At 44.1% G+C, this 25,655-nt stretch overlaps 1 protein-coding gene across 1 annotated transcript; it reads right to left on the bottom strand.

Annotated features, from left to right (window-relative positions):
- Window positions 1-5,897: 5,897 nt before the first annotated feature.
- Window positions 5,898-24,929, bottom strand: Havcr1 (hepatitis A virus cellular receptor 1). Its single transcript, XM_069994030.1, has 8 exons — window positions 24,884-24,929; window positions 21,453-21,794; window positions 18,974-19,123; window positions 18,165-18,242; window positions 14,325-14,383; window positions 13,353-13,458; window positions 11,012-11,045; window positions 5,898-8,540 (listed from the first exon to the last, which is right to left on the bottom strand). The coding sequence occupies exons 1-8, from the start codon at window positions 24,927-24,929 to the stop codon at window positions 8,426-8,428; spliced, it is 930 nt and encodes a 309-aa protein (XP_069850131.1). The 3' UTR covers window positions 5,898-8,425.
- Between the last annotated feature and the right edge of the window lie 726 nt (window positions 24,930-25,655).

Below are 25,655 nucleotides of genomic sequence, written 5' to 3' on the forward strand. Positions count from 1 at the left end.
CTGCAACATAGGGTGTGAAGGAGCTGGAGGTGATAGACTGTTCTAGGTCTTCAATGTGGTGGTGGTCATACAGGTAATCAATTACATTTACCAGTGTGATTCACTTACATGGGTAAGTTTTCTTGTATATAAATTCAATCCCCATAAAGCTATTTAAAAGAAACAAACATATAGGTGATATGACAAAACTAACAGGACTTAAGAAACAAAGAACTCCCACTCATCTGGTTGAACCACTACCAAATATCCCCATGCTGCTGATCACATATATGGTATATAACATGTGAGCACCGTTATATATTACAGACTGTGATAGACAATTTGCTCCAGGAAAGTTAGAATGAACTTGTGACTTTAAATGAGCATCATTATTCCACAATACTGTGAATTTCCGGAAATTATTTAATCACAATCAAAAAAAAAAAAAAAAAAGAACCTCGGGGAAGGGAGGGAGGGAGGGGATGGTAGGGGGAAAACAATGGAGGGGGTAACAATGTTCAAGAGGAAGTGTACTCATTACCTCACTCATGTAACTGTAACCCTCTGTATAGTATCTTTACAATAAAAAAATTAAAAAAAAAAGAAACAAACATAGAGAAAATTCCAAAATGACCTATCAAAGAAAGTAAGTGAAAATATAATGTTCTGCAGAAATGTGAGGATGTAATTTTTTTTCCCTCCGGGACATTTCTTATGAAACAAAACAAAGTATAAATTTAAAACAATTTAAAATAGGACTCCTCCAGTGTCAGTTTTCCCTGGATGAAAGGGGAAAGGAATGGGGTATGAAAAAAGATGGGGGGGGGGGAGGAAGGAATAATCATTAGCGCTTTCTTTATTTTCTTTCAGGGTATGCTTAGCATTTCGGGGGAGAATTATACACATTCTAGATTATTTTAATACTCTTTCCTGCTAAATGTTTCGCTGAGGAGTGAAAAAATAATAAAAGCTGCCAGTTTTAATCCCGAAGCCTGCCATTGAAAATCCTGTGACGCAAGGCACCAGCGGCTCATGTCTGTGATCCTAGTTCCTCAGGAACCTGAGACCTAGAGGCGCACGGTCCACAGCCAGCCAAGCAGAAAAGTTCATGAGAATCCATCTCCAATTAGCCAGCCAAATGCAGGACTGGAGGTGTGGCTCAGGGAGTAAAGCACCTGCTGTGACCAAGCAAGCCAGGCAAGATCTCAAAGGTCTGGATCTAAACACACAACACACACACACACACACACACACACACACACACGAAAACCTTGCCCAAACAACCATGGAATATTAAATATTCGAGGGTTGGAAGTATGGCTCAGGGGGTAAGACCACCAGCTAACAAGTAAAAGCTTGTGATACCAAGTTTGAGTCCCAGTGTTTGAATTTTTTTTTAACCCACTATTTGGTAAAAACTTCAGGTTCCCATTTTGTGCTTCTAATCACATGTTGGCTCACTGGGTCTGGGGAAAATCCTGCCTGAGGATGCCAAGCTGGTGAGCGGGAACGCCAAACCATCACCCACACTGCCTCCCTGGGCCTTCCCCCTGTAGAATCCTTGTAGAGGATGGAGGGGGAAGAGATGGGCGAGGGACCCGAGAAGAGGAAGTCGCTTGGAAATAAGAAGTGGTAACGGTGGGGTGGTCACACAAGAAGGGACCCTAAGAAGTCAACAGTGTGTCCCACACCCATTCCCCCACCCGCACCCATCACAGCTGCATCCTGGCTGACAGCAGGTGCTACTCACCAACAGCGACATACCACCGGGGACAATCCGGACTGTGGCTCAGTCTCAGGGTGGGAAATCAGCGTGCTGATGGCTTCCTGCATTTCTGTGTGGAAAGGGAGCTGCAGCAGTTAGCAAGCCTGGACCCCGGCCAAGGCCCGCCGTGTCTAATCCATCTGCCCACCCTCCTAGGCTCATGGGACTGTGGGCCCCTAAGCAGAGAGAACCCCGAGCTTTCTGATCCTCGGCGCCCTTCCTACTCTTCACAAAGCTTTGTACGGCCCTCACATGGTCTTATTTCTGGAGGCTTTTGAAAGGCAGCTCTCCTTAGCCATCTGATATCTCCAGCATTGTCTTACAGAGCATCCCATAAGCATTATTTCTCCAGCCCCCTCTCTCTCTCCTACCAAAGGAGAAGGCGAATAGGGAAGACCCCAGCTTCTCGTGGAGCCTTGGTATTACCCCAGTCCATATCCCAACTCATGGGGAGAGGAACAAATTCTGTGTCAATGACGGTACTATAACTACACCTCGGATTCTCAAAAGTTTTTCATTTAATGCCTTTATGACTGGTTGCACGTTCTAAGCGTATGTGAGGGGTTATTTAAGTAAGACTGCTTTCCTGGGTGGATTTCTCTCCTATGTTTTACGTAGAAATAGCATCTTAATAATACCATTGAGGAAGTTTCCCCTCACCTCCCCCCACCCCAAAAAATGCTAAAACTGAATCTGGGGGGAGGAGAACTGGGAGGAAGAAAGAAAAGGAATGATATTTTCCACAAAGAAATGTACTATTTACCTGACTTATATAACTGTAACCCCTCTGTACATCGCCTTCATGACACTTAAAAAGAACTGAATTGAATCTAATGAAGCCTTAGCTCTAACTTCCAGCCTACAGGAAATGAAACCGCCTGAAAGGTCCTCAGGAGCAGTTTTCTGGAACTCATTCATATTTTTAACAAGTCAACCACGTGAAAAGTGGGAGGACAGAAAGGAACACGAAGAGCAACACCCTGGCAAGGTGTTGGTAGCTCATGCCTGTAATCTTAATCACTCAGGAGGCTGAGATCCTGAAGATTGTGGTTCAACACCAGCCTGGATAGAATAGTTCACTAAATTCCCTCTTCAAAACAGTCAGCAAAGGGGCTGGGAAGGTAGCTCAGTGGTGGAGTACTTGCCCCTCATGCATGAGGCTCTGGGTTCCATTCCTCAGCACCACATAAACAGAAGGGCTCTGTGGCTCAAGTGGTAGAGCGCTAGCCTTGAGCTGAAGAGCTGAGGGACAGTGCCCGGGTCGAGTTCAAGCCCCACAACCAACAAAAAAGTCAGCAAAAAAGCAAGGTTAGTGGTGCGGTTCAAGTGGTAGAGTACCAGCTATAAGAAAGAAAAAGCAAAGCAAGCATGAAGCCTGGCCTCCATGTCCCAGTATTAAAAGAAATTGAATAAACTTAAAACTGGTAAGATTTGGGTAGAAGATGCCCATCTGGAAAAGGTGTGCAGTATATGAGGCCAACTCTTATGAGTGTAAAAGGGTAGATTGTAAAAGCACGGAGGCAGATGCTTGGTTGGTTTGCTTGGGATCTGGGGAGGAGGAGGGCGCGCGCAGGGGATCTGCAGGGCAGTGGAACACGCCTGTAGGAAGCCCTAGGGACAGGTACCTGTCCACATGCATCTGTCAAAGCCCAGAGCAAGCAGAACACAAGGAGTGAAGCCTGACAGTAACTAGGGGCCACAGCTGTTAGAGCAATATTGGCTCAACAGCTGTTAATGGTAAATACGCCCTGCTGACGGGGATGCTGGTGATGGGGGAGATGTGTGTGTGTGTGTGTGTGTGTGTGTGTGTGTGTGTGTGTGTGTGTGTGTGTGTGTGTGTGTTGGGTGGAGAGCTTGGCTATGTAGAAACTCTGTATTTTTTGCTGACCCTAATGTTTTTTTTTTTTTTAAGGTAAGAGCTGGGGACCAGTGGGTCACGCCTGTAATCCTAGCTACTCAGGAAGCTGAGATCTGAAGATCGTGGTTCAAAGCCAACCCCAGGCAGGAAAGTCCATGAGACTCTTATTTCCAATAAACTGCCCATCAAGCCAGAAGTGGAGCTATGGCTTAAGTGGTAAGAGCACTTAAGTCCTTGAGCAAAAGCAGCTCAGGGACAGCACCTAGACCTTGAGTTCAAGCCCCAGGACTGGCACCAAACAAACAAATGAAGAAAGCAAGTCTCACACTCAGGCCCTGGTGGTTCAGGCTTGTCATCCCAGTTCGAAGCCAGCCCAAGCAGACAGAGCTGAGAGACTCCAACTAACCACTAAAAATGCCAGCAGGGGGGGTATTGCTCAAGTGATAGAGCACCAGCCTTGAGCAAAATAAAAAAAAAAAAACCACTAAGGCCCTGAATTCAAGCCATTGTACTAGCATACGCGCACGCGCACACACACACACACACACACACACACGTGGGAATTTGTCATCATGGAAGTGTTTTGAGGCTTTGGCAGGTGCAGGGCCTGGCAGATGGAGCGAGCCTACTCTGCCATCCACAGCATAAAACAGAGGTCACCTTCGAGCATTTCCTCACAGGCCAGCAGGGACTTTTCTTCTTGGTTGCTTTTTTTCTAGTTTGTCCGAGAAAACACTGAATTCTTACAAGGGCCAGGGACAGAGTCAGCTCAGCAAGTCTTGCACCTGCTCCTCAGACGCTGCACTAAAGCAGGGCGGCGTTCTGGCTCCTGGGAAGGGGCCCATTGACACAGCACTGTTGCCATGGGAACTAGACAGGGGCCCCGATCTGGGGTCCTGTGACCTCTCAGGCCCTCTGCCCCAGGCCATTGTGAATATTTTCCTGGTTTAGTTTGTTCTGTTTTATGTTCTTCAAGAGTGCTAGCTATGGAGAATGTAGAAATACACTCTCCCCTCCCATCCCACAAGCTCTAGGTCAGTGGCTCTTAGTGTGATTTATACATATGAATGACCCAGGCATATTGAAACATCTGGCTCACAAGGCTCTAATTCAGGTTGTCTGGAAACAGACAAAAAAAAAATTTTTTTTAGCCCCTCCTGGTGACTCTGATGAATAGTGAAGCTTGCAAATTGCTAGTGCTGACAATTCCTTAAGTTTATAGTCTTCAATACACCAGAACTGGGCATGGTGGTGCATGACTATAATCCCAGTGCTAATGGAAGACAGAAAGATTGTGAAGTTCAAGCCCGGCCTCAGCTACTTATTAAAACCCTTACCTCAAAACAAAGACTGCTACACTTGAGCAAAAGGTGGTGACTTCCCTACATATTTTTAGTGTTTTCTTATATTCATTAAGGCTCTGAGTGAGGAAATTTCCTTTGGCTTAAGGACTCTAGAGGCTGGGGGAGGAGGATCAGGAGTTTAAGGCCAGTCAGGGGTCCATACAGAGACCCTATCTCAAAAACCAAAGTGTCATTACAATACTCGGACAGTCCAAAATATAGTTCTATGTTTCCTTCCTGAGATTTACTTCTGAAACAAGTAGAAATGAAGATCGCTGTCCTGACGCCTAGCTATTCTTTCGCCGAGTCTGAATGTCGCTACTGAAATGTAAAATGAGGAGCAGCAACAATTCTAGGTTCCACCTGCCTTACTAAACCAAGATGTGTATTTTAAGAAAGCTCCCAACTGTGCCCCTCGCCTTTGGATGTCTATGCAACCTTTGCATATTCATTTTTTTTCCCTCTGCCACTATTCACTGGAGCTGATTTAAACTAGTTTATTTTTAGTCCTGCTAAACAATAACCATGAAATCCTGAGTTTCGTATCAGGCACTTTCCTTCAGTAGTGGTTCCACGTGGCCACCCCCTACATGTTCTTTGGGTTTGATCTCCTCTGTCTCGTTTCCCAAAGACCACCCAGGATATACCTGGAACAACAAGGTTGTGTCTGGACTTCCTACTCCTCTCAGATGCTGGGTCCCATGCTTCTGGTGTGAATGCCAGTGTGGTGGATAGCCACAAGGGAGGGTGCTGAAGAAAGTACGGGGGCCAGACTCCAGTAGAATGGCATTAGGCAACCACTAAGATCCCTCATCTTCCTGCATTCCCCACATCTGCCATCTTCGTAGCTGTCAGTGAAGGACTGATTCCGTGACACCCTACATATGAGCCAACTTCCAGGAGGTTCAATATGCAGTGGGGTTTTTTCAACAGTTTTATTAGTGTACATTGGTTGTTAATATGGGGGGATTTCATTGTGTTATTTCCATGAATACATACTTTGATCATGTTCATACATGCTTTGAACACACTCACCCCCTCCATGACTTTTCATATCCTGGGTCTTAACTCTAGCCACACCCCACTATTCTATAGCAGATTGTGGGGGTCAGAACTGCAGCTGTGTCTTTGAAGGATCAAAAGTCAATGCAAAATTGTTATGTGTATGGGGGGGGGAATTCTGTATTAACTTAACTTCTCCCTTTTCTCTTTCTTCCCCATTCTCTCAGTTATTGACATGTTTTTCTCCTTCCGCATAAGATGATAATGAAAGGATCTAAGACCATTTCCAGAGGAAGCCTTTTCTAAACAAATTTTTATCAGCAAGCGATTTATGAATATAACCAGTTTCATGATCTGTTGAGCTTGAATTCCAGACCTGCTATTACCCACCGGGGGGGAAAAAACTTGAACTCTGGGGTGTTATACATTTTCTAAGCCTTCTCACAAGTAATATCCCCTTAGAATTACCACTCTACAAGGTGATTATGAAAAAAGATATATTTTAACAGATTTACAAGATTACGCATGAAGATCAAATTACCTTAAGGCCATCTAGTGTAACCAGTAAGAGTTAAAAGTTAGCACTTAGCTCCTATCCTGAATCTTGGATACTGCGTGTTTTCCTCTAAGTCTCCAACGATTTGCTTCATCAATTGCTACTAGCCACTGCGTGCTTATGTTCAAAGAGTTTTGGAAAAGGCCCTTCACCTGTATCCTAAGTCTCCAGGAAGGCTAACAGAGGACAGAAGCAGGCGCCATGAACTCAAAGCCCTACAGGGAAGCAGGCAGGAATAAAAGGTAGATAGGTAGGTAGAGAAGTCAGGAAAGCGAGTGCTAGCTGGTGTGGCCCCATCTAAGGGCCCCGGAACACTTAGTGCAGCCCCAGCTTGACAAGTCTTTCCAGAAGCTACAGAGGCGGGCTTTCATGTTCAAACTCAGGTTTCTGTGCATGATTCAAACTTAAGAAAAAAAGAACACCTTGGAGTCTGAAGCCAATGTTTAGACCATTCTGGCAACTCACCCTCCACCCCCTCCCTTGTCCACAGAAACTTCACTCGAGGGACCTTGAATTTCTCAGAACTCCACTGAAACACATCGAGGACATGGCCTTTGAAAGCAGGTTGCACCCCACCCTCTAGACCACGATGGTGCGAGTAACTCTGACCCCAGAAATGAATTATTGTCAGAGTTTGCTCAAACTGAAACTGAAATTAATACCCGCCCCCCCCATCTGGAAAATCCATGCTTCTAAACAATGGTATGGCTGACTAAAGATGCTCTTGCAATAAGCCTTTGTCAAACGCTTTAGATGAAACAAAAAAGAATTAACCAAATTGTGAAAAATTGATTCAGTTACAAAGCCGTGGCATCCCTTGGAATAGCCGAGCCCCACACGTGTGTACAAAAATGCCCACGTTCGTGTATCATGGCACAAATGAAGTAGAAAGGGCACTCAGGGGCACACAGTGAATTATTTTCTCCCCCCTGGGCTTTCATTTTCTTTGTTTTGGGGGTTTCGGTTTGTTTGGCCAGTCTTGGGACTTGAACTCAGGGCCTGGGTCCTGTCCCTGAGCTGCTTTTTGTTTTTGTTTTTGTTTTTGTTTTTGTTTTTGCTCAAGGCTAGCACTCTACCACTTGAGTAGCAGCATCATTTCTGGTTTTTTCGGCGTTAAGTGGTACTGAGGAATCGGACCCAGGGCTTCATGCATGCTAGGCAAGCAAGCACTCTACCACTAAGCCACTATTCCTAGCCCTGGGCTTTCATTTTAAAGCTTTCCTTACAGCTTTACACACGGCTTCAGATTTAAGAAAAAGAGACCGCTTGTGTCTGAACACAGTAAATGTTCAGGTCAGATGAGACTGGACCCAGAACACATGCATGCTATCTAATACAATGCTTAGAGTGAACTCACTGCGCTAAAACATTCTTCCTAATCAGGGCTCAACCACTCAATGCATTGCAGTTCCAGAAAACACATCCATTTCTCCGTGGGGGAATAAATACCTGCAACCCCATGCAGTAAAACCCTTGGGGAAGGCAGCAATTAGAATATAAAACAAAAGAAGACTCCTTCTAAAGTATCTCAAATTAAATTTTTTTCTGGCTTTTAAGTTCTATTCCTCCCCCTACCCTTTTTTTGAGTTTTAGTGGCCAAGATATAAATTTCTTTCCTATATAATTAAGGAGTGTGTCCCTTGATGGGCAGGAGAATGGTGGGGTCTGAAGGGAACACAGATTCCTAACGTCTGCATGTTCCAGAAAATGAGCTGCAATGACTGGAAAGAGTCGAGTTTGTCCTGGTATAAAACGGAGGACACTATTAACAATGACGTTGAGAGATCCACACGGCAATTATTAGTGAGGTGAAGTGTCACCCACGCAGAAGACGGTCCGGGGTTCAGCTGGTTGACACTGTGGTACCTGGTGGCTCTTTTCTATAGTGGTGAGCAAGAGACCCCTTGGAGGATGGTAGGGCCTTAGTCCAGGACATAAGGATTATCCTCGATGATGTAGATGTTGTCTTCTGCCTGGGGTTTCCCTTCGGTGGCACTGTGCAAGGCTCCAATGGTATGGGCTTTGAATGCCACCAAACTGCAGAAAGGGAGGGTAAAAGATGTGAGGGAAAAGTGAATTGCTTCTCACATAGGAGCAGTGCTGTGGTTTGCTCACTTTAGTTCTGGTTTTATTCTTGTTTGGTTTTGTTTTTTTTTTTCCAGACAGGGTCTTGCTCCGGCGCCCAGGCTGATCTCAAACTTGTAATCCTCAGCCTCTCTACCTCCTGAATGGTGGAATTAAAGGCATGTTGCCACCATTCATGGTTTGAGCAGCACTGTTATTTGTGATTTGGCAATATTGGGTATAGGACTCTAGGAGCTTATAAAGTGAATAGAGCTTTAGAGAATTCTGAAAGGTATGGTTCTGAGTATTAAGTTTTACAAAAGTCTGTTTTAAGACACAGCCAGGTGCTAGTAGCTCACACCTATGATCCTAGCAATGCAGGAGGCTGAGATCTGAGGATCAAGGTTTGAAGCCAGGGCAGACCAATCTGAGAGACTCTTGTCTCCAACTAACCAACAAAATGCTGGAAATGGAGATGTGGCTCAAGTGGTAGAGTCACTGTACTGAGGAGAAAAAGCCAAGCAAGAGTTCAGGGTCCAGTGTAGAAGCAACAACAGCAGAAAACAAGAAGGAGGAGAAGGAGAAAGGAAGAAGGAAAGAGGAAAAAGAGGAGGAAGAGGAGGAAGGGGAGGAGGACAACAAGGAAGAAGAGGGGGGAAAAGGAAGGAGAAGGAGGAAGAGGAGGGGGAGGGAAGGAAGGAGAAGGAGGAAGAGGAGAAGAGCAGACAGTCTAAGAAGCATTAAAAAAAAAATCACAGCTAGGCACAGTAGGTCATGCCTATAATCGTAGCTATTCAGGAAGCTGAGATCCAAAGGATCATAGTTTGAACCCAGAAAGAGCAGAAAAGTCTGTAAGACTCCATCTCCAAAATAACCAGCAAGAGCCAGGCTGGAGGCATGGTTAAATTGTAGAGCACCCGCGAAGCAAGTATGAAGCTGCAAACTCTAGTACTGAAGAAAAAAATCTCAGACTAGTCCCTACAGAGAGAGAATCCAAAAGCAGCTACCTGACTTCAACCCAAGCTAGCAACTGAGGATGGAGAGGTCAGCTGGCCTTCTGGGGACCGTGTCATAGCTGCTGTGGGAGGTGAGTTAGGGGAACTCCTGGTAGGACTTCTTTGGACTGAGGGCTGGATTTTGTCCAAGGCCAGGAGGCACATGTCAGAGAAGAGAGCAGACTAATTTTAACTCGTGGGATAGTTCACTGTCGCTGCCATGTGCACAGGACTCCTCAATTGTCAAAAGCTTGCAACCTGAGTATTCACTCCGCTGCAGGTGGTAAAAGCCCATCACAAAATGGCACACGTTCTCTCTCATATACAGAAGCTAGATCTAAAATGCCAGAACATAATATATTATACAGGGCCTAGCCATTCACACACAGTGAGACCAAAGGAAGATGCTCTTAAAAGAGGAATAGAAAGGTACAGGGCTTATGTGATCATGCAGAATAGTATTTATCCAGAGGAACTCCAGGATGGAAACAAAGTGTTTTCTTTGTGACTGTTTTTCTTTTCTTTTCTTTTGGTCTTGTTTGTGTGTTTATCAGTCTTTGGGAGTGTAAGGGGAGGCACAGAAATGGAGGGACTAAGGGTGAATGAATGCAGCAGTGGTACTCGCTAGACACTATGTTGGAAATGAACTATAAAACTTGTAATGTAGGGATGGGAGGGGGAAATTGGGAGAGAGCAAGGGAAGGGGTACACTGTTCTAAAAGAAATGAAAGCTGGAAATGTAGCTCCAGGGTAGCGTGCTTGCCTAGCATGCATGAAGTCCTGGGTTTGATTCCTCAGTACCACATAACAGAAAAAGCTAGAAGTGGTGCTGTGTCTCAAGTGATAGAGTGCTAACCTTGAACCAAAGCAACTCAGGGACAGTGCCCAGGCCCTGAGTTCAAGTCCTAGTACTGGCAAAAAAAAAAACTACTCTTTCCTGACTTGTATAATTGTAACCCCTCTGTATATCACCTCTATAATAACACTTTTTTTAAGGTAAAAAGCATCTGTATGGCCTTAAAATGGGTCATGGCTCATTCCTACCTATGTGAATTCAGCTCAGGTGTCATTAGCTCAAGTCATTAACCTGAGGGTGGCAGAAAGGAAATGGCCTCATATGTTTAATGTCTTTACGATTTTGTGGTTGCTGCTGCTGCTGTTGTTTGCCAGTCCTGGGCTTGAACTCAGGGCCTGGGTGCTGTCCCTGAGCCTCCTTGTGCTCAAGGCTAACACTCTACCACTTGAGCCACAGCACTACGTCTGGCTTTTTCTGAGTAGTTTATTGGAGATAAGAGTTTCATGGACTTTCCTGCCTGGTCTGGCTTCAAATCACAATCCTCAGATCTCAGCCTCTTGAGTAACTAGGATCACAGACACACTAAATGAAGGTTCCAGAACCCAAGGTAGAGACAGAGAGTAATTAAGACCCACACAGCATTTCGTGCTTACCTTACAGACTTCCTCTTTCTCATGTGGAAATATCCTTGGGTGGAGGAAGGCAAGGAGGGGTTGGAAAGAAAATGGAACAAGTCAGCCAAACAACTGATGATATCTTTCCATCAGGTGCAGTTATTTTAGGACTGGAGGTGTGGCTCAAGTGATAGAGCCCCTGCCTAGCAAGGACTCTCCAAAACAAATTGTACTACTTTTGGGAAGGGAGGGGCCCTTGATCTCTGTCCATTACTTTTCACTAAAGGTTGGCACTCTACCACTTGACCTGCAGCTCCACTTCTGGCTTGTTGGTCTTTAATTAGAAATAAAAAGTTTCATTGACTTTCCTGCCTGGGCTGGCTTCGAACCTCAATTCTTGGTTCTCAGCCTCATGAGTAGCTAATTTAACAGGCATGAGTCACTGGCATGTAGCAAATTGTGCTATTTTTATTTTTACTTGACTCCTTTGGATGATTGACTCCTTCTTTTAAGATGAGTTCTTCCTGCACTCCTGTTGTTGGGGTCTGTAGACCCCTAATAAACTTTATTGTTCATTGTCATTTTTTTTTCAGTAATGGTTTGGTATGACTTGCGATGATATCATTGTTCAATTAGTCTACATTTTAAAAAATAAGATGTTGGGCTGAGAATGTGGCTTAGTGGTAGAGTGCTTGCCTACCATGCATGAAGCCCTGGGTTCCATTCCTCAGTACCACATAAACAGAAAAGGCCAGATGTGGCGCTGTGTGGCTCAAGAGGTAAAGCTCTAGCCTTGAGCAAAAAAAGAAGCTCAGGGACAGTGCCCAGGTCCTGAATTCAAGCCCAGGACTAAGAAAAAATACCCTACAAAAACCTTTTATACTCTAGTGGAATTTTGTATCCCAAGTAGTCACTGTACTCAAGAGGGAAATAAATGTTTGGGTTAAGAAGGGGGTTTGTGGGAGACATGTTTACCCAATTTCTAAATAATCATTTGACTAACCAAGTTCTAAATAACTGGAGAGAAATGAAATTCCCCAACTGTTCTGCTCAGACAATTAAGCAGGTTAGTAACAGGCTTATTATTTATGCACAGTGTCTTGTAATCCATGATTAGGGTTCTCAATTAAAGAGATGACAGAAATATAATACTTACATGTACATGTATAGATGCACACATGTGCATGCACACACACACACACACACACACACACACACACACACACATATGCACATGCAGCAAAGGTACACACGGCATCACACAGCATCCCAGACTTCTTTTCTAGTCTTGGTCATGCATTGTTTCCCCTCCCATTGTTTTGTCTGCTTCTTATGCTCAACAATTGTTGTAGATCTTTCAACAATATCACCCACAGGTCTGCTGGGTAGTTCCTTAGGATGGGAGAGCATGCATGCTCTTCTGAACTGCACTGGTTTGTTGCCTTGAAGATCTCCATTCCATCCGACAAACGCTAGTTTCTTACTATTTAATTCAGTTTATGAAAAAAATAAGTTTAAATTTTCTCTTCAGGGGGCCAATAATTGGGAAATAAAGAACAGGTTGGTATCTCTCTCTCTCTCTCCTGTTCCCTCGTCTCTCCCCCATCTCCACGCCTTTTTCTTTTTTTGGTCATGGGTCTTGAGTGCAGGGCCTGGGCGCTGTCCCTGAGCTCTTCAGCTCAAGGTGAGCGCTCTACTACTGGAGCCACAGAGCCACTTTGGGTTTTCTGGTGGTTATTTGGAGATCAGAGTCTTAAAGACTTTCCTTCCTGGACGGGCTTTGAACTGTGATCCTCAGATCTCAGCCTCCTGAGCAGTTAGGATTACAGGCGTGAGCCACCAGTGCCTGGCTTCCACCCCATTTTGAACATTGTTTTTTAGATAAGATTTTGCCTTTTGGCTCAGACCCGTACTGGAATCATGACTCTCCTATTTTATGAGACTCTCCTATTTTATGTTCGCTGGGATAAGAGACATGTGCCACCACCCCCAGCTTCTTCCATTGAGATGGAGTCTCGTGAACATTTTCATCCAGACTGACCTAGAACTGTGTGCTTCTTGCTCTCAGCCTCCTGAGTAGCTACGATTACAGGCATTAGTCATGTGCCCGGCTAAAAAGAACTATTAAGAGTAGCAGTGTAAGTACACAGCAGTGTACTTATGATGTGCCAGAAGAACCACTCTCCATACTGCGAAGGTCCCAGCACATGTTGTGGGATGTGGAGAGTACCACCAGGTATGTTGCAGAACTGAGGACTTGGGAACACAAGACAGTCACGGGAAATCAAAATCACAAGCCAACCTAGGGTTGCTTAAACACAGGCAGTTTGTCTTTAGAATCTTGTTCTGAACCCCGCGGAACAATCTGGAAATGACTTACTTTTCATAACCAGGGCAGCCAAAGTGAGCAACAGGAAGGAAGAAATCAGAGTTCCAGTTAGGAGTCCACTCATGGTGGCCCTCCACTGCTGTTGTGCTGGTGACCGCTGCAAAGAGACAACAGCAAATCCAGTCAGAAAACGCTTCCCAGAGCACCTTGCTCCAAGACATAACTCTTTATCAGCCCTTGGGGACGTCTAGCGCAGGGGGCTAAGACCGGATGGTCTGAGACGGTAATGACCTTGTGAAACCAGCATTTGAAATTCAAAGTTTATTTAAGGAAGCATCTTCCGCTTTTCTTGGGGTAGTCAAAATTCAAATTAGATGCTGAAAGTGAGTTTGTCCATAATGTATGTAAATTGATTTAAAATCCAACTGGCTGTTTCTTTAAACATACTGTCTTAGGATATTAAAATACAGCTCTGATTCATATTGAAGTTGCTTTGATCTAAGACTGTGCTCAAGTATTAAGTTTGCTTTCTTACTTGTTTGTCTTTTATGAGAGCTTTGGGGCTTGAACTCAGAGCCTGGGCGCTGTCCTGGAGCTTTTTTGCTCAAGGCTAGCGCTCTACCACTTGAGGCATAGCGCCGGTCCTAGCTTTTTGTTAATTCATTGGAGATAAAACAGTTTCACAGGTTTTTCTGCCTGGGCTGGCTTCAAATTGCAATCCTCAGATCTCAGCCTCTTTAGTAGCTAAGATTACAGGCATGAGCTACCAATGCACTTCCAGGATGTATTGTGTATGTAAGAATGTGTGTGTGTGTGTGTGTGTGTGTGTGTGTGTACTTTTGCAAAGTATCATTTAATAGATATCTCTAACAAATTAGTGTAAACTAAGTGAACTTTTCAAATCATAATATTATAGGATTCATGTTCTTCACTTAAGAAGAAAAATGCAATCTGTGGGCTAATCTTAAATACAGCTTGCTTCCAGGAAAGCCTACAAGTGAATCTAGCTGGTAAAGTACTTACAGTTTGATTATTATACCAAAGGCCACCATCTGAAGACTGAGTCGTGGTGTCATTCCCATCTGCTCAACAAGAGGTATAATTAATTAGAACCACAAAAATACTGAATTTTCATGCAGACACTAAATATATTTACTTTGCCTTCTGGTAATGAATGAAAGCTGAATAATATGATCAAATACTATACAATAATAATGTGCTCAACTAGTATAGGCTTTCCAAGAGTCATACCAAGGATTTAGCATTTAAATTATCCGAAGTTATATTTCTTAATCTTTTGTTACAGATTCTTTGAAAATGGACTTTTTTTTTCCTTTAAGAAAAAAAGAATGCAGCCAGGCACCAGTGGCTCATGCCTGTAATCCTAGCTACTCAGGAGGCTGAGATCTGAGGATCATAGTTCAAAGCCAGCCCAGGCAAGAAAGTCTGTGAGACTCTTATCTCCAATAAACCACTAGAAAACCAGAAGTGGTGCTGTAGCTCAAGTGATAGAGCGCTAGCCTTGAGCTGAAGAGCTGAGGGACAGCACCCAGGCCCAGAGTTCAAGGCCCATGACTTGCAAAAAGAAAAAGAAAGAAAGAAAGGAAGAAAGGAAGAAAGAAAGAAACAAAGAAACAAAGAAACAAAGAAACAAAGAAACAAAGAAAGAAACAAAGAAAGAAAGAAAGGAAGGAAGGAAGGAAGGAAGGAAGGAAGGAAGGAAGGAAGGAAGGAAGGAAGGAAGAAAACGAAAAAAAATGCATGTAAACACATGGTGAAACCAAATTTCACTTATGAACAGGTTAATAAAAACCCAGAGCTAGCCAGGCCCGGGTGGCTCACACCTGTAATCCTTGCTACTCAGGACAAAAAGATCTGAGAATCGCTTTTCAAAGCTAACCGGGCAGGAAACTCTGTGAGACTCTTATCTCCAATTAATCACAGAAAAAGCCAGAAGTGGTACTTTAGCTCAGTGGTAGAGTGCTACCCTTGAGCAAAAGGACCTTAGGGACAGCACCCAGGCCAGAGTTCAAGGGGGTAGTAGGGGAAAAACAAACAAACAAACAAACAAGACAGGGCTACCTGCACACTCAAAGACCAGAACTTCCCTATCTGGAATAGACTTTACATTGGTTTTACATTCAGAATATGAGTAAAACCTACTATCATATGCAAATCAGGTAGAACTTAGTTCTTATGACATTCAGAATATGAGTAAAACCTACTATCATATGCAAATCAGGTAGAACTTAGTTCTTATGATTTACCTAGACGCTGATCTAGAAGTACATTAGAAAATGCTTGTAATATGAGCCACAAGACCATTGCATCTTCTACTGTGTAAGGATTAGGAGTTTATGCAGCATAAATATTCATCTTAAAGTTTAATACAGTATATAACATATAAACATTCAAAGTTTTATACAGTATATAACATTCATCTTAAAGTTGTGAACACTTGAATTTTCTTTTTATTTAAACATTCTAATTTTTCAAGTGTTTTCACAATTCCCATTTGGCAACGAAATATATTCTTTTGTTTTCTCTAGGCATCTACAGGTCAAATGCACAATTCTCTTTCTACTGATATACAAACACTTTACATCCTAACAACCAGCTCCTTAATTCCATCTGGTTAAGTAAAGAAAAAAAAGACATCTCAAATATATGACAGCAAGGCTCCCTTACCCTGGAGACAATGGTTCTACCATGGGCCGGACTTGGGGAAGAACTCAATGCTCTGAGACCCTGACACTTCAATAAGAACTTGTGCCCCCGGGCTGGGAAGGTGGTAGAGCGCTTGCCTTGCATGCCAGAGGCCCTGGGTTCGATTCCTCAGCACCATATAAGCAAAAAGAAAAAAGCCAGAAGTGGCGCTGTGGCTCAAGTGGTAGAGCGCTAGCCTTGAGCTGAAGAGCTCAGGGACAGCGCCCAGGCCCAGAGTTCAGGCCCCACGACCGGACTCAAAAAAAAAAAAAAAAAAGAACTTGTGCCCCACTAAAAATTCTTATGGTTCTCTCCCAAGAGATGACCCGCTGTTAGTCTACTGAAAGTGTATTCCTTCCTAGTAAACTTTCCTATCTTTCACAGAAGAAGAGAAGGAGAAGGAGGAGGAGGGAAAAGAAAATGAGAAGAGAGGAAGGAGGGGAGGGAGAAGAAGAAAAAAACAGGAATGGTTGAGCATGCTTTCAGTTTGGTCCAATGACAGGTATCTCTGCTAGAACCACCACCTACAGCATGACGTTGAGTCGGATGAGATTTAAATTCAAGGAGGTAAAACAGGCTCTGTTTTGGCATTGGTGGGGGGGTGGAGGTGGAGAGGGAGGGGGGAGTGAGAGTGAATACAGTCAAAGTATTTTGTATACAAGTGTGCTCAGAGAATAATGAAACCTGGGCTGGGAAGGTGGCTCAGTGGTAGAGCGTTTGCCTTGCATGCATGAGGCCCTGGGTTCAATTCCTCAGCACCACATAAGCAAAAAGAAAAAAAAGCCAGAAGTGGTGCTGTGGCTCAAGTGGTAGAGCACTAGCCTTGAGCTAAAGAGCTGAGGGACAGCGCCCAGGCCAAGAGTTCAGGCCCCACGACTGGACCCCCCAAAAAAAATTAAAAAAAAAAAAGAAGAATGAAACCTGTTGAGACTGGTTTAAGGGGGTGGTGAGGAGGTGAGTTGACCAGGGGACACTGTATAGATGGATGGAAATGTCACAATGAACACCCCCACACACCTTGTACAACTACGAAGTGCTAATGATAAATGTTGAAGGGCATTTTGAATTCAATGCTGACCACATTCATTAGCAATCTGACCCTGATACTCAAGGGTCGCTGCATAAACACACAGGTCTGGATGAATATGCATCTGAATGCATATAGATGCATATAAGTATTTATACATATTCATTCCTAGCGTAACCTTGAATTACGCACACCGTCAGCGTGTGCAGTTTTAATTTTTTTAATAGTTAAATTACATAATGCATGTAAAGCACCTAATTCTATGTTGGAAAAATATTAGCTCTATTATTATTACTATTAATGGTGGAAGGGGAAGAAAAATACTGCAGGATGCACATCCCAAACATTTCTTTTCATCATCAACGGAGGCTCACAAGTACATAGGTAAGCGGCTAGTATCTGGTGGCAGCAAGTGGAGCTGTGTATCTCCAAAGCAAAACAACAGGAGCCTCTCCTGTGCACGGGAGCTAGGCCCTGAATCACAAAACGATTTGGCAAGTGGTTTTCTATCACCACGGCTTATCAAGCAGTCATCTGGGAAAGATGGCACGCATCAGCGTCACCTTTGCCCATCAAGGAAAGACAGGAGAGGGGACCGGTGCAGAGTCTGAACATGGTACACTGTCTGGAGACAGCATGAGGATCTCCATGCAGCATGCTCTTGGGGCTGGTGGACCTCAAGCTATCTGTGTTAGCCCTTCGTGGACTGCTACCCACCCCCAAATGCCTTCGACTGACTGCGTAATCAACAGAAGAAACTTATTGGTCGGATTCTAAGGGCGGGAAGTCCTAGCCCAAAGCAGAGGCTGACTGAATACGCAGTTTCCCTGTGCTCCATTAGAGGAAAAATGCTACAGTGCTGATTCTAGTCTCTTCCATAGAGGAATGAATCTTACCTAGAGAACTCTGCCCTCATGACTATCCACCTCCCCAGCTGCCTGTCACTCAAAACCATCCCACGGAGGGATAATTCAGTTCACAGACAGACAGACAGATGCCGAGAGGGAAGACATGTGTCCGTGTGAATAGTGGACTTGGGTGACCACACACTGTTAAGTGTGTACTCTCCACAATGTCTGTGGGTTAAGATCGGAATCCTCCCAACACATCAGCAAAGAGAATGAGGTTACCTGTTGGGCAACAGGAAGACGGTGGGGAGCTGGGGGTCTGGGTCTTGGCTCCCGGCAGTTTGGTAGGTTGGGTTCTTGCTGCAGAAGTCAGAGTAGAAGTCACTTCTTGGGTGGAAATGATGGAAGAAGTGGGCTCCATTTGGGTAGGGAAATCTATACCCCCCCCATAGAAACAGCAAACAAAACTTCAATCAGAAATACTGACTTCCTCAGTAGCTTCTGGAGGTTTCCTCAGGGGGGTGGTACCACCTACCCACCTCCAGCCCTTTCATTTCTTCTTAGGAAGCAATCAGTCTCCAGTAGTATGAGGAAACATACTTGAAAGAAGGTGCTAGATAATCTTATCTCTATACTGAATTATTTCACACTGCTTAATTTGTCTTTATTTGCTAGTCTGTATTAATTGTACAAAGGGGAGTTCATTCTGATATTTCTGTACATGCTTATCATATAGTCTGATCATTTACATATCCCTTATTACTTTCGCTTTTTATTTTATTGTGCGTGTGTGTGTGTGTGTGTGTGTGTGTGTGTGTGTGTGTGTGTGTGTGTAGTACTGGCCTTTAAACCCTTACGAGGCAAGGTCTAGATACTTCTGGCTAATAATGAATCCCTATGAGGAATCTGATTTGGCTGGTGATGGATGACCTTACTCTTCAAACATGTCTACCTGAGAGGAAGAAGGCTACAGACTTCATGAAGCACACATTAAAACCCCTAGAGTATACTTCTGCACTTTAGTGCCTGGCATGCACCACAGCCTCTGGGCTAGAAAGCCTCTGGGCTCCAAAAAAACACATATGTTTTACCTGTTTTGTGGGTCTGTGTGCCTGTTGTTGTTGGAGTCTCAGTGGTGGCAGATATCCTGGTCTGTGCATGTGTTGTTGTTGTTGTTGTTGTCGGAGTTATGGTGGTAGAGACCCTGGTTGATGTTGCAACAGTTGTGACCATTGTGGGAGCTAGACATCAACAGGAAAGCAAGGACCAATCAACAACAAGAAAGCAAGAGCCTCGTTCTGGTCTTGAACCCCAGCACACCAATCAGAGGCTGTCGTCCAGGCAGAATTTTCTGAACTCCATCACTTTTGTTCACTGGCCAACTAGAATCGGATGGGGGAGGATGGAGATGAATGGAGTATTTGGGAGGTGAGGACAGGTTTCACATGTGCATTGAAGGATTTTTTTTTTAAGATCAGTCTTGAGTGTTGGATTTGGATCACTCCACAAACATCTTTGTGAGCAGGGAAGTTACGGAGAGGCTGGGACCATCTTTGTCCTCTTGGTGATATGAACAGTAGTTCTCAAGTCCAGGATGTTCATCAGCATTCCCTGGAGACAGTCCCAAGGTGCCTACATCCTAACAAGAGCAATTCCTGCCCATCACCCTATGCTAGCTGAATCCCAGGCACAAAGGATTTACACATTCACTGGCCTTTTCATGTTTCTTCTCACTGAAAAGATGCAAGCTGAGCATCCCTTATCTGTAGTGCTTGGGATCAGAAGGGGCTCAGAATTGAATATAGGTTTCATTTTGGAATATCTGCATGCAAATAACAGATATATTTTGTGAATAGGGCTCAAGTCTCAACATGAAATGCATTTATTTTTCATGTATGTACACTGAATATACATAGTCTAAAGTAAGGTTATGTTAAGTTCAAGTGGCAGTTTTAATCAGTTTGTGCATGAAGCAAAGTTTGATAGTGTAGAATTTCCCACTTGTAGTACCCATGGCAATGGGATTAGGCTTCCTCAATCTGTAATGCACAAATTGACAGAATAAGAAGCACTATTGGAATCCAGACAAAAGTCTCAGAGGTACACAAATATCCAAGGTCAGACCAAGCCAGAACTGATTTCCTGTTACCAAACAAAGCAGTCAACAAAAGAATGAACCAAGCACCAACCAGCTGTTGACACCACTCATATATATGATTTATATGTTTGTATGTACATATATACAGCAATCTTAGCCCCAAGTAAGAGCAGTTGACTTCTGTCTTTTGTTCCCATTATGATCTTCTGACCAGACAGTTTGGCATGCTTGCTTTTTTTCACTAGGTCAGATTGACTTTAAACTATGGAAGGAGAGCTTTGGCTTTTGCTCAAGCCTCTGGCTATGCATTAGAGTCAATAACTGCAGTGCCAGGCGCGGATCCTAGCTACTCTGAAGGCTGAGATCTGAGGATTCTCGTTCAAAACCAGCCCAGGCAGGAAAGTTCATGAGACTCTAATCTCCACTTAGACACCAGAAAACCAGAAGTGGTGCTGTGGCTCAAAGTGATAGAGTGCTAGCCTTGAGTAAAAAGAGCTCAGGGACAGGGACAGCCCCAAGTTCCAGCCCCCGTGACCTATCAAAAATAAAAAGATAGCCGGGCACTGGTGGCTCACGCCTGTAATCCTAGCTACTCAGGAGGCTGAGATCTGAGGATCGTGGTTCAAAGCCAGCCCGGGCAGGAGAGACCGTGAGACTCCTATCTCCAATAAACCACCAGAAAACCAGAAGTGGCGCTGTAGCTCAAGTGGTAGAGTGCTCGCCTTGAGCTGAAGAGCTGAGGGACAGCACCCAAGCCCAGAGTTCAAGCCCCAGGACCGACAAAAAAAAAAAAAAAAGAAACAAAAATAAAAAGATAAAGTTCAGGGGAACTAGGAAGGCTAGGTATGGGCATCTCACAATCCTTTGCATTTTCTGCTACATACCAGTACAGTCGTAAACTGTTAAGAAGGGACAGTTCCCCATTCTTCACATTCTTCCGTAATGCCAGGACTGTATAAAGCCCCAGGGCTGGATAAGATCTGCTAAACTAAGCTAAGGCAAAGTAAGCAGGACTGGAAACTCAATAAATCTAGGCCTTCCTCAAATGATATTATCAATATCCAAACCCTCAGCAGAAAAACAGTTCCCCAGCCAGGTTGTAAGATATCATCTCTGGAGAAAAGGGAGAGTTCTTTCAGTTAAGTAAATTCAGCCTGATAAAGCTAAATCCACACTTCACTACTGAACAGTGGACGGTAACTCACGGACCAACAAGTCTGTCTAGAAGTACCCACCGTGGAAATGTTTCCAGCCCCTGACCTTAAATCAAGGTTGACCTTACAACTTCATCTACATCTGAATAAAAGTTCTGTTCCTTAAAGCAAGTATGTATAGAAAAACAGGACTGAAAAAAAAACAAACACTTTCCTACTTCCAAAACAGAAAAAGAGAACAGTATTACCAGTAAGTGAGAACAGTATTACAGTCCGTTCACTAGGATGGGATAGTCAAAGGACATAAGATAAGATTACCTGGGCCAACTTCGAGGGACAAGGTGATTTTCTGATCATTGAACCAGCCTGGAATCTCCACGCGGCAACAGTACAGGCCACTGTCAGCCTCCGTGACACCCTCTATGGTCAAAGACACGTTCCCTTGTGCAAGCTGTCCCTTCAACTGGTAACGCGATTGCCGCCGGTAGGTGACGCTGTACCCATTGGTCCAGATAAGAGCATCTGTGCATGAGGACCTAGGACAAGCCCCTCGGCCCCAGCACATGCTTGTCACTCCCCGGGTCACTGAGTATGTGCAGGGCAGGGTCACCGACTGATGCACCATCCCATTCACTTGGGAGGTGGAAGGAACCACGGCATCTGGGGAAAAAAAAAAAAGAGGAGAAACACCCCCCAAAAAAGCTTCAATCGTTTCCTAAAAGGCTGTTTTTACCACATTGGGTCTTCTTATTTAATCTCTGGAATTTAAAATTTTTAGTTCTATGAACATTTTTTTTCAAGCAACACATTCTCTATTAGCATAATGACTACAATATCCATGCTGTGTTTCTTTACTCCTTTCTTCCTTTTCTTCCTTTCTTCCTTCCTTCCTTCCTTCCTTCCTTCCTTCCTTCCTTCCTTCCTTCCTTCCTTCCTTCCTTTTTGTTCCTTGCTTGCTTGCTTCCTTCCTTCCTTCCCTCCTTTCTTCTTTGTTGCTTGAGAGAGAGTATCTCATTATGAAGCCTAAGGTTGGCTTTGGGACTCACTATGTGGCTGGTCTCAAACTCAGGATCCTTCTCCCTCAGCATTCTGAAAGCGCTAGGATTACAGGCATGTGCTGTAAGGTCCGCTCCTGGATGGCTAGCAGACTCCAACCTCCTCGCAGCAAAGTCTCCACCCAGTACCTGCATTACCTAGGCAACTGGGACACCTGGAAGAGGTCACATCTGCATCCGCTGAGGTCACATCTGAATTTGATGTGGCCACACCTTTCTCCTCCCATACCCTAGATAAGGCCTAGCCCAGGCCCCAGAGGCCCCCTCGCTGTTCTTTTCTAGCTCTCTCTGCTCTCTCTCTGCTCTCTTGCTGCTCTTTTCTAGCTCTCTCTGCTTTCTCTCTACTCTAGCTCTTTCCCAGCTCTCTCTCATTCCCAGGCCTTTCCCAGCCACGTGGAATGCCAATCTTGCCTAGTTCCAGTAGGTCTACTGAATAAACCTACCCCTTACCTGAATACCACATGAGTACTGCTGTTCTTACTCGGTAACCTCTTTTTAAAAACCTAACATGTGCTACCTACCACAACTGGCCTGTTACTCATTTTTACCAATTTTGTAAATAATGTCATAAAATCTTTCTACACATTAGTTTTCTCATGGTTCTAAGGTTTGAACTCCAGGCCTTGTGCTTGCTAGGCTATCAGGATAAAAAGCAGGAATATTCTGGTCTTTTGGTGACTGTGCCCAAATGGTTTCCCAATGGATTTGCCATGACACTGAAGTAACACTACATTCTGCTCAGTGTCTGATTGCTGTTGACACATGGGTGTAGCTTTTAAGTCCTCCTCCTCCTGAGCCCAGTCCTCTGAGATTCAGTCACTATATCAACTGAAAGACATTTTTTCTAAATCAATTATAGCCAGTGCCAGTGGCTCACGCCTATAATCCTAGCTACTCAGAAGGTTGAGCTCTGAGGACAAAGAGTGTGATTTCCAGCCTGAGCAAGAAAGTCCTTCCAGCCTGAGCAGGAAAGTCCGTAAGACTCATCTCTAGCAAACAACTGCAAAAACAACAACAACAACAATGGAAGTAGAGCTGTAGCTCAACTGGTACAATGTTAGCCTTGAGCAAAAAGAACTCAAGGATAGAGCCCAGGCCCTGAGTTCAAGTTCCAGGACACACACACACACACACACACACACACACACACACACACACACACACACACACACACACACACACACACACACACACACACACACACACACACACACACACACACACACAATAATAATAATATACCAATTATATTGTATTTAAATTTCAAAGTATTTATTTTTTTTTAGAAAGAGTTTCTATTTGCAGCCCCCACACTTGCTTTAATCTTATGTTCTTCCGGCCTCTGTCTCCTAAGTCCCAGGAAGAAAGAAAGGAAAGGAGGGAGGAAGAAAGGCAAGGAGAAAGAAGGGGGAAGAAGAGAGAAAATCTTAAATTCACTAATTTTATGTAGGACTAGGTTGTGAATTTGTGAAGTTCTCTGAGGGGAAAAATACTCATTGTAGGTCAAAAAATAAATTTATCAGGCTGGGAAGGTGGCTCAGTGGTAGAGCGCTTGCCTTGCATGCCTGAGGCCCTGGGTTCAATTCTTCAGCACCACATAAGCAAAAAGAAAAAAGCCGGAAGTGGTGCTGTGGCTCAAGTGGTAGAGCACTAGCCTTGAGCTGAAGAGCTGAGGGACAGTGCCCAGGCCCAGAGTTCAGGCCCCACAACCGGACCAAAAAAATAAATAAAAAATAAATTTATCACTGGAATTCTCATCATTTGATTTTTTTCCAGGATCATGTTTAGGTCCCAAACATATGCTATTATAATTATGTTATCAATGTATATAATAAAAATTTGCTTTCTCCTCCAAGCCCACCCTCCAGATTAGTTTTTTTTTTTTTTAATTTAGGAGGTGCTTACTCAAATACTTTCCCTACCTCATAGAATACCTTGATTTAAAATATTTTAAATCACCCAATTTGGATATGAATCTAAAAATACTCTAAATGGTAAAGTCTTAAAAAAAAAACAACTAAAGCCAATGTTACTTGGAAAATATTTTAAATCAGGTAATTTTTTCTTCTTTTTCTTTCGGTACTGGGGATTGAACTTGGGGCTTTGAACAAATAAGGCAGTGCTCTACCACTGAGCCACCCTTGCAGCCTCAAACCAAGTAAAAGGCACACAGGAAGGCAATGAAAGGAAGGCTTCTCTTCTACCTCTCCTCATCACGTCCCCCCACCCACAGTTACACAGTTACCTTTTCTTGGTTGGTTGTGGGGCTTGAACTCAGGGCCTGGGCATTGTCCCTAAGATTTTTCACTCAAAACTAGAACTCTACCACGTTGAGCCATAGCTCTACTTCTAGTTTTCTGATGGTTCATTGGAGAGAAGAGCCTTAAGAACTTTCCTGCCCGGACTGGCTTTGAACCTCAATCCTCAGATCTCAGTCTCCTGAGTAGCTAGGATTACAGGCGTGAGCTACACGTTCTGGGCTCACAGGTCCTATTTCTTATCTATGCATGCACTCCTCCCAGACATACAGTCCTGACTTAACCTTCATGGCAGTTAAACAATGTCTTCCAAGTAAGATTTCATCCTGGTTCTTTGCTCACTAGTTAACCCACAACCCATCCAACAAAGCCCAAAGAATATCTGTCTTCCCTCACCATCTTCAACAATGCCTCCCAAGTCCACCTGCTCACTTACCTGTCAGAAACAGGACGAGGCTTAGTATCACCACTTGACTGCGCATTATGGCGTTGACCTGAAGAGAAAGAAGAAGATACATTGGTTGACTGTGCCCTGCCCCGCCTCCCCCATCAGATGATATCTGAACAGGTCTCAGTTCCCAGAGTGCACCTTCTCCTTTCATCCTGTGTGAATCACAAGAGCATGCTCTGCTAGGGAATGAGAGGCAGCCACATCCAGAGGTCAGGGAAAACTGTCCTCAAACAGCTCATTTCCCAGCCATTCATCTGACTCTGGGGACAAGGTAGCAAAAGAAAAAGAAATGGAACAGAGCCCAGGCCCAGAGTTTAAGCCCCATGACTGACAAAATAAAATAATAAAAAGAAATGGAAGTCAGAGGTAAGAATATGGTAGAACTCAAGGGCCAAGACCAGCCTTTTAATGGCACTGATGTACCTACCCTCTGGTGGGCATGGGCTACATCTGCTTGCTGACCACTATGATTGTCCCTCCCCTGAACTGTTCTCTTACCAGGTTCATCATTGGCCAGATGAACTGAGCAAGAATAGGAAGCACTTGGTCTAAGCACTCATGCCACTACAAACAGTGACTCGGATGATATATTCCGAAAGCATGTCAATAGAAGACTTCAGGAAGCATCCAAATCAGACCTGAGCCCTGTCATTCACAAAGCTGGGGAACTCTTGAGAGTTACAGGCCCTTCGAAGCCTTGATCTCATCATTTGAAAAACAGCACTAAAATTACTCGTTTCATTCTCTCATCAAGGGG

The sequence above is a fragment of the Dipodomys merriami genome, unplaced genomic scaffold, assembly GCF_024711535.1.
Source record: "Dipodomys merriami isolate MVZ:Mamm:240054 unplaced genomic scaffold, mDipMer1.0.p SCAF_44, whole genome shotgun sequence".
NCBI classification, from domain to species: Eukaryota; Metazoa; Chordata; class Mammalia; order Rodentia; family Heteromyidae; genus Dipodomys; species Dipodomys merriami.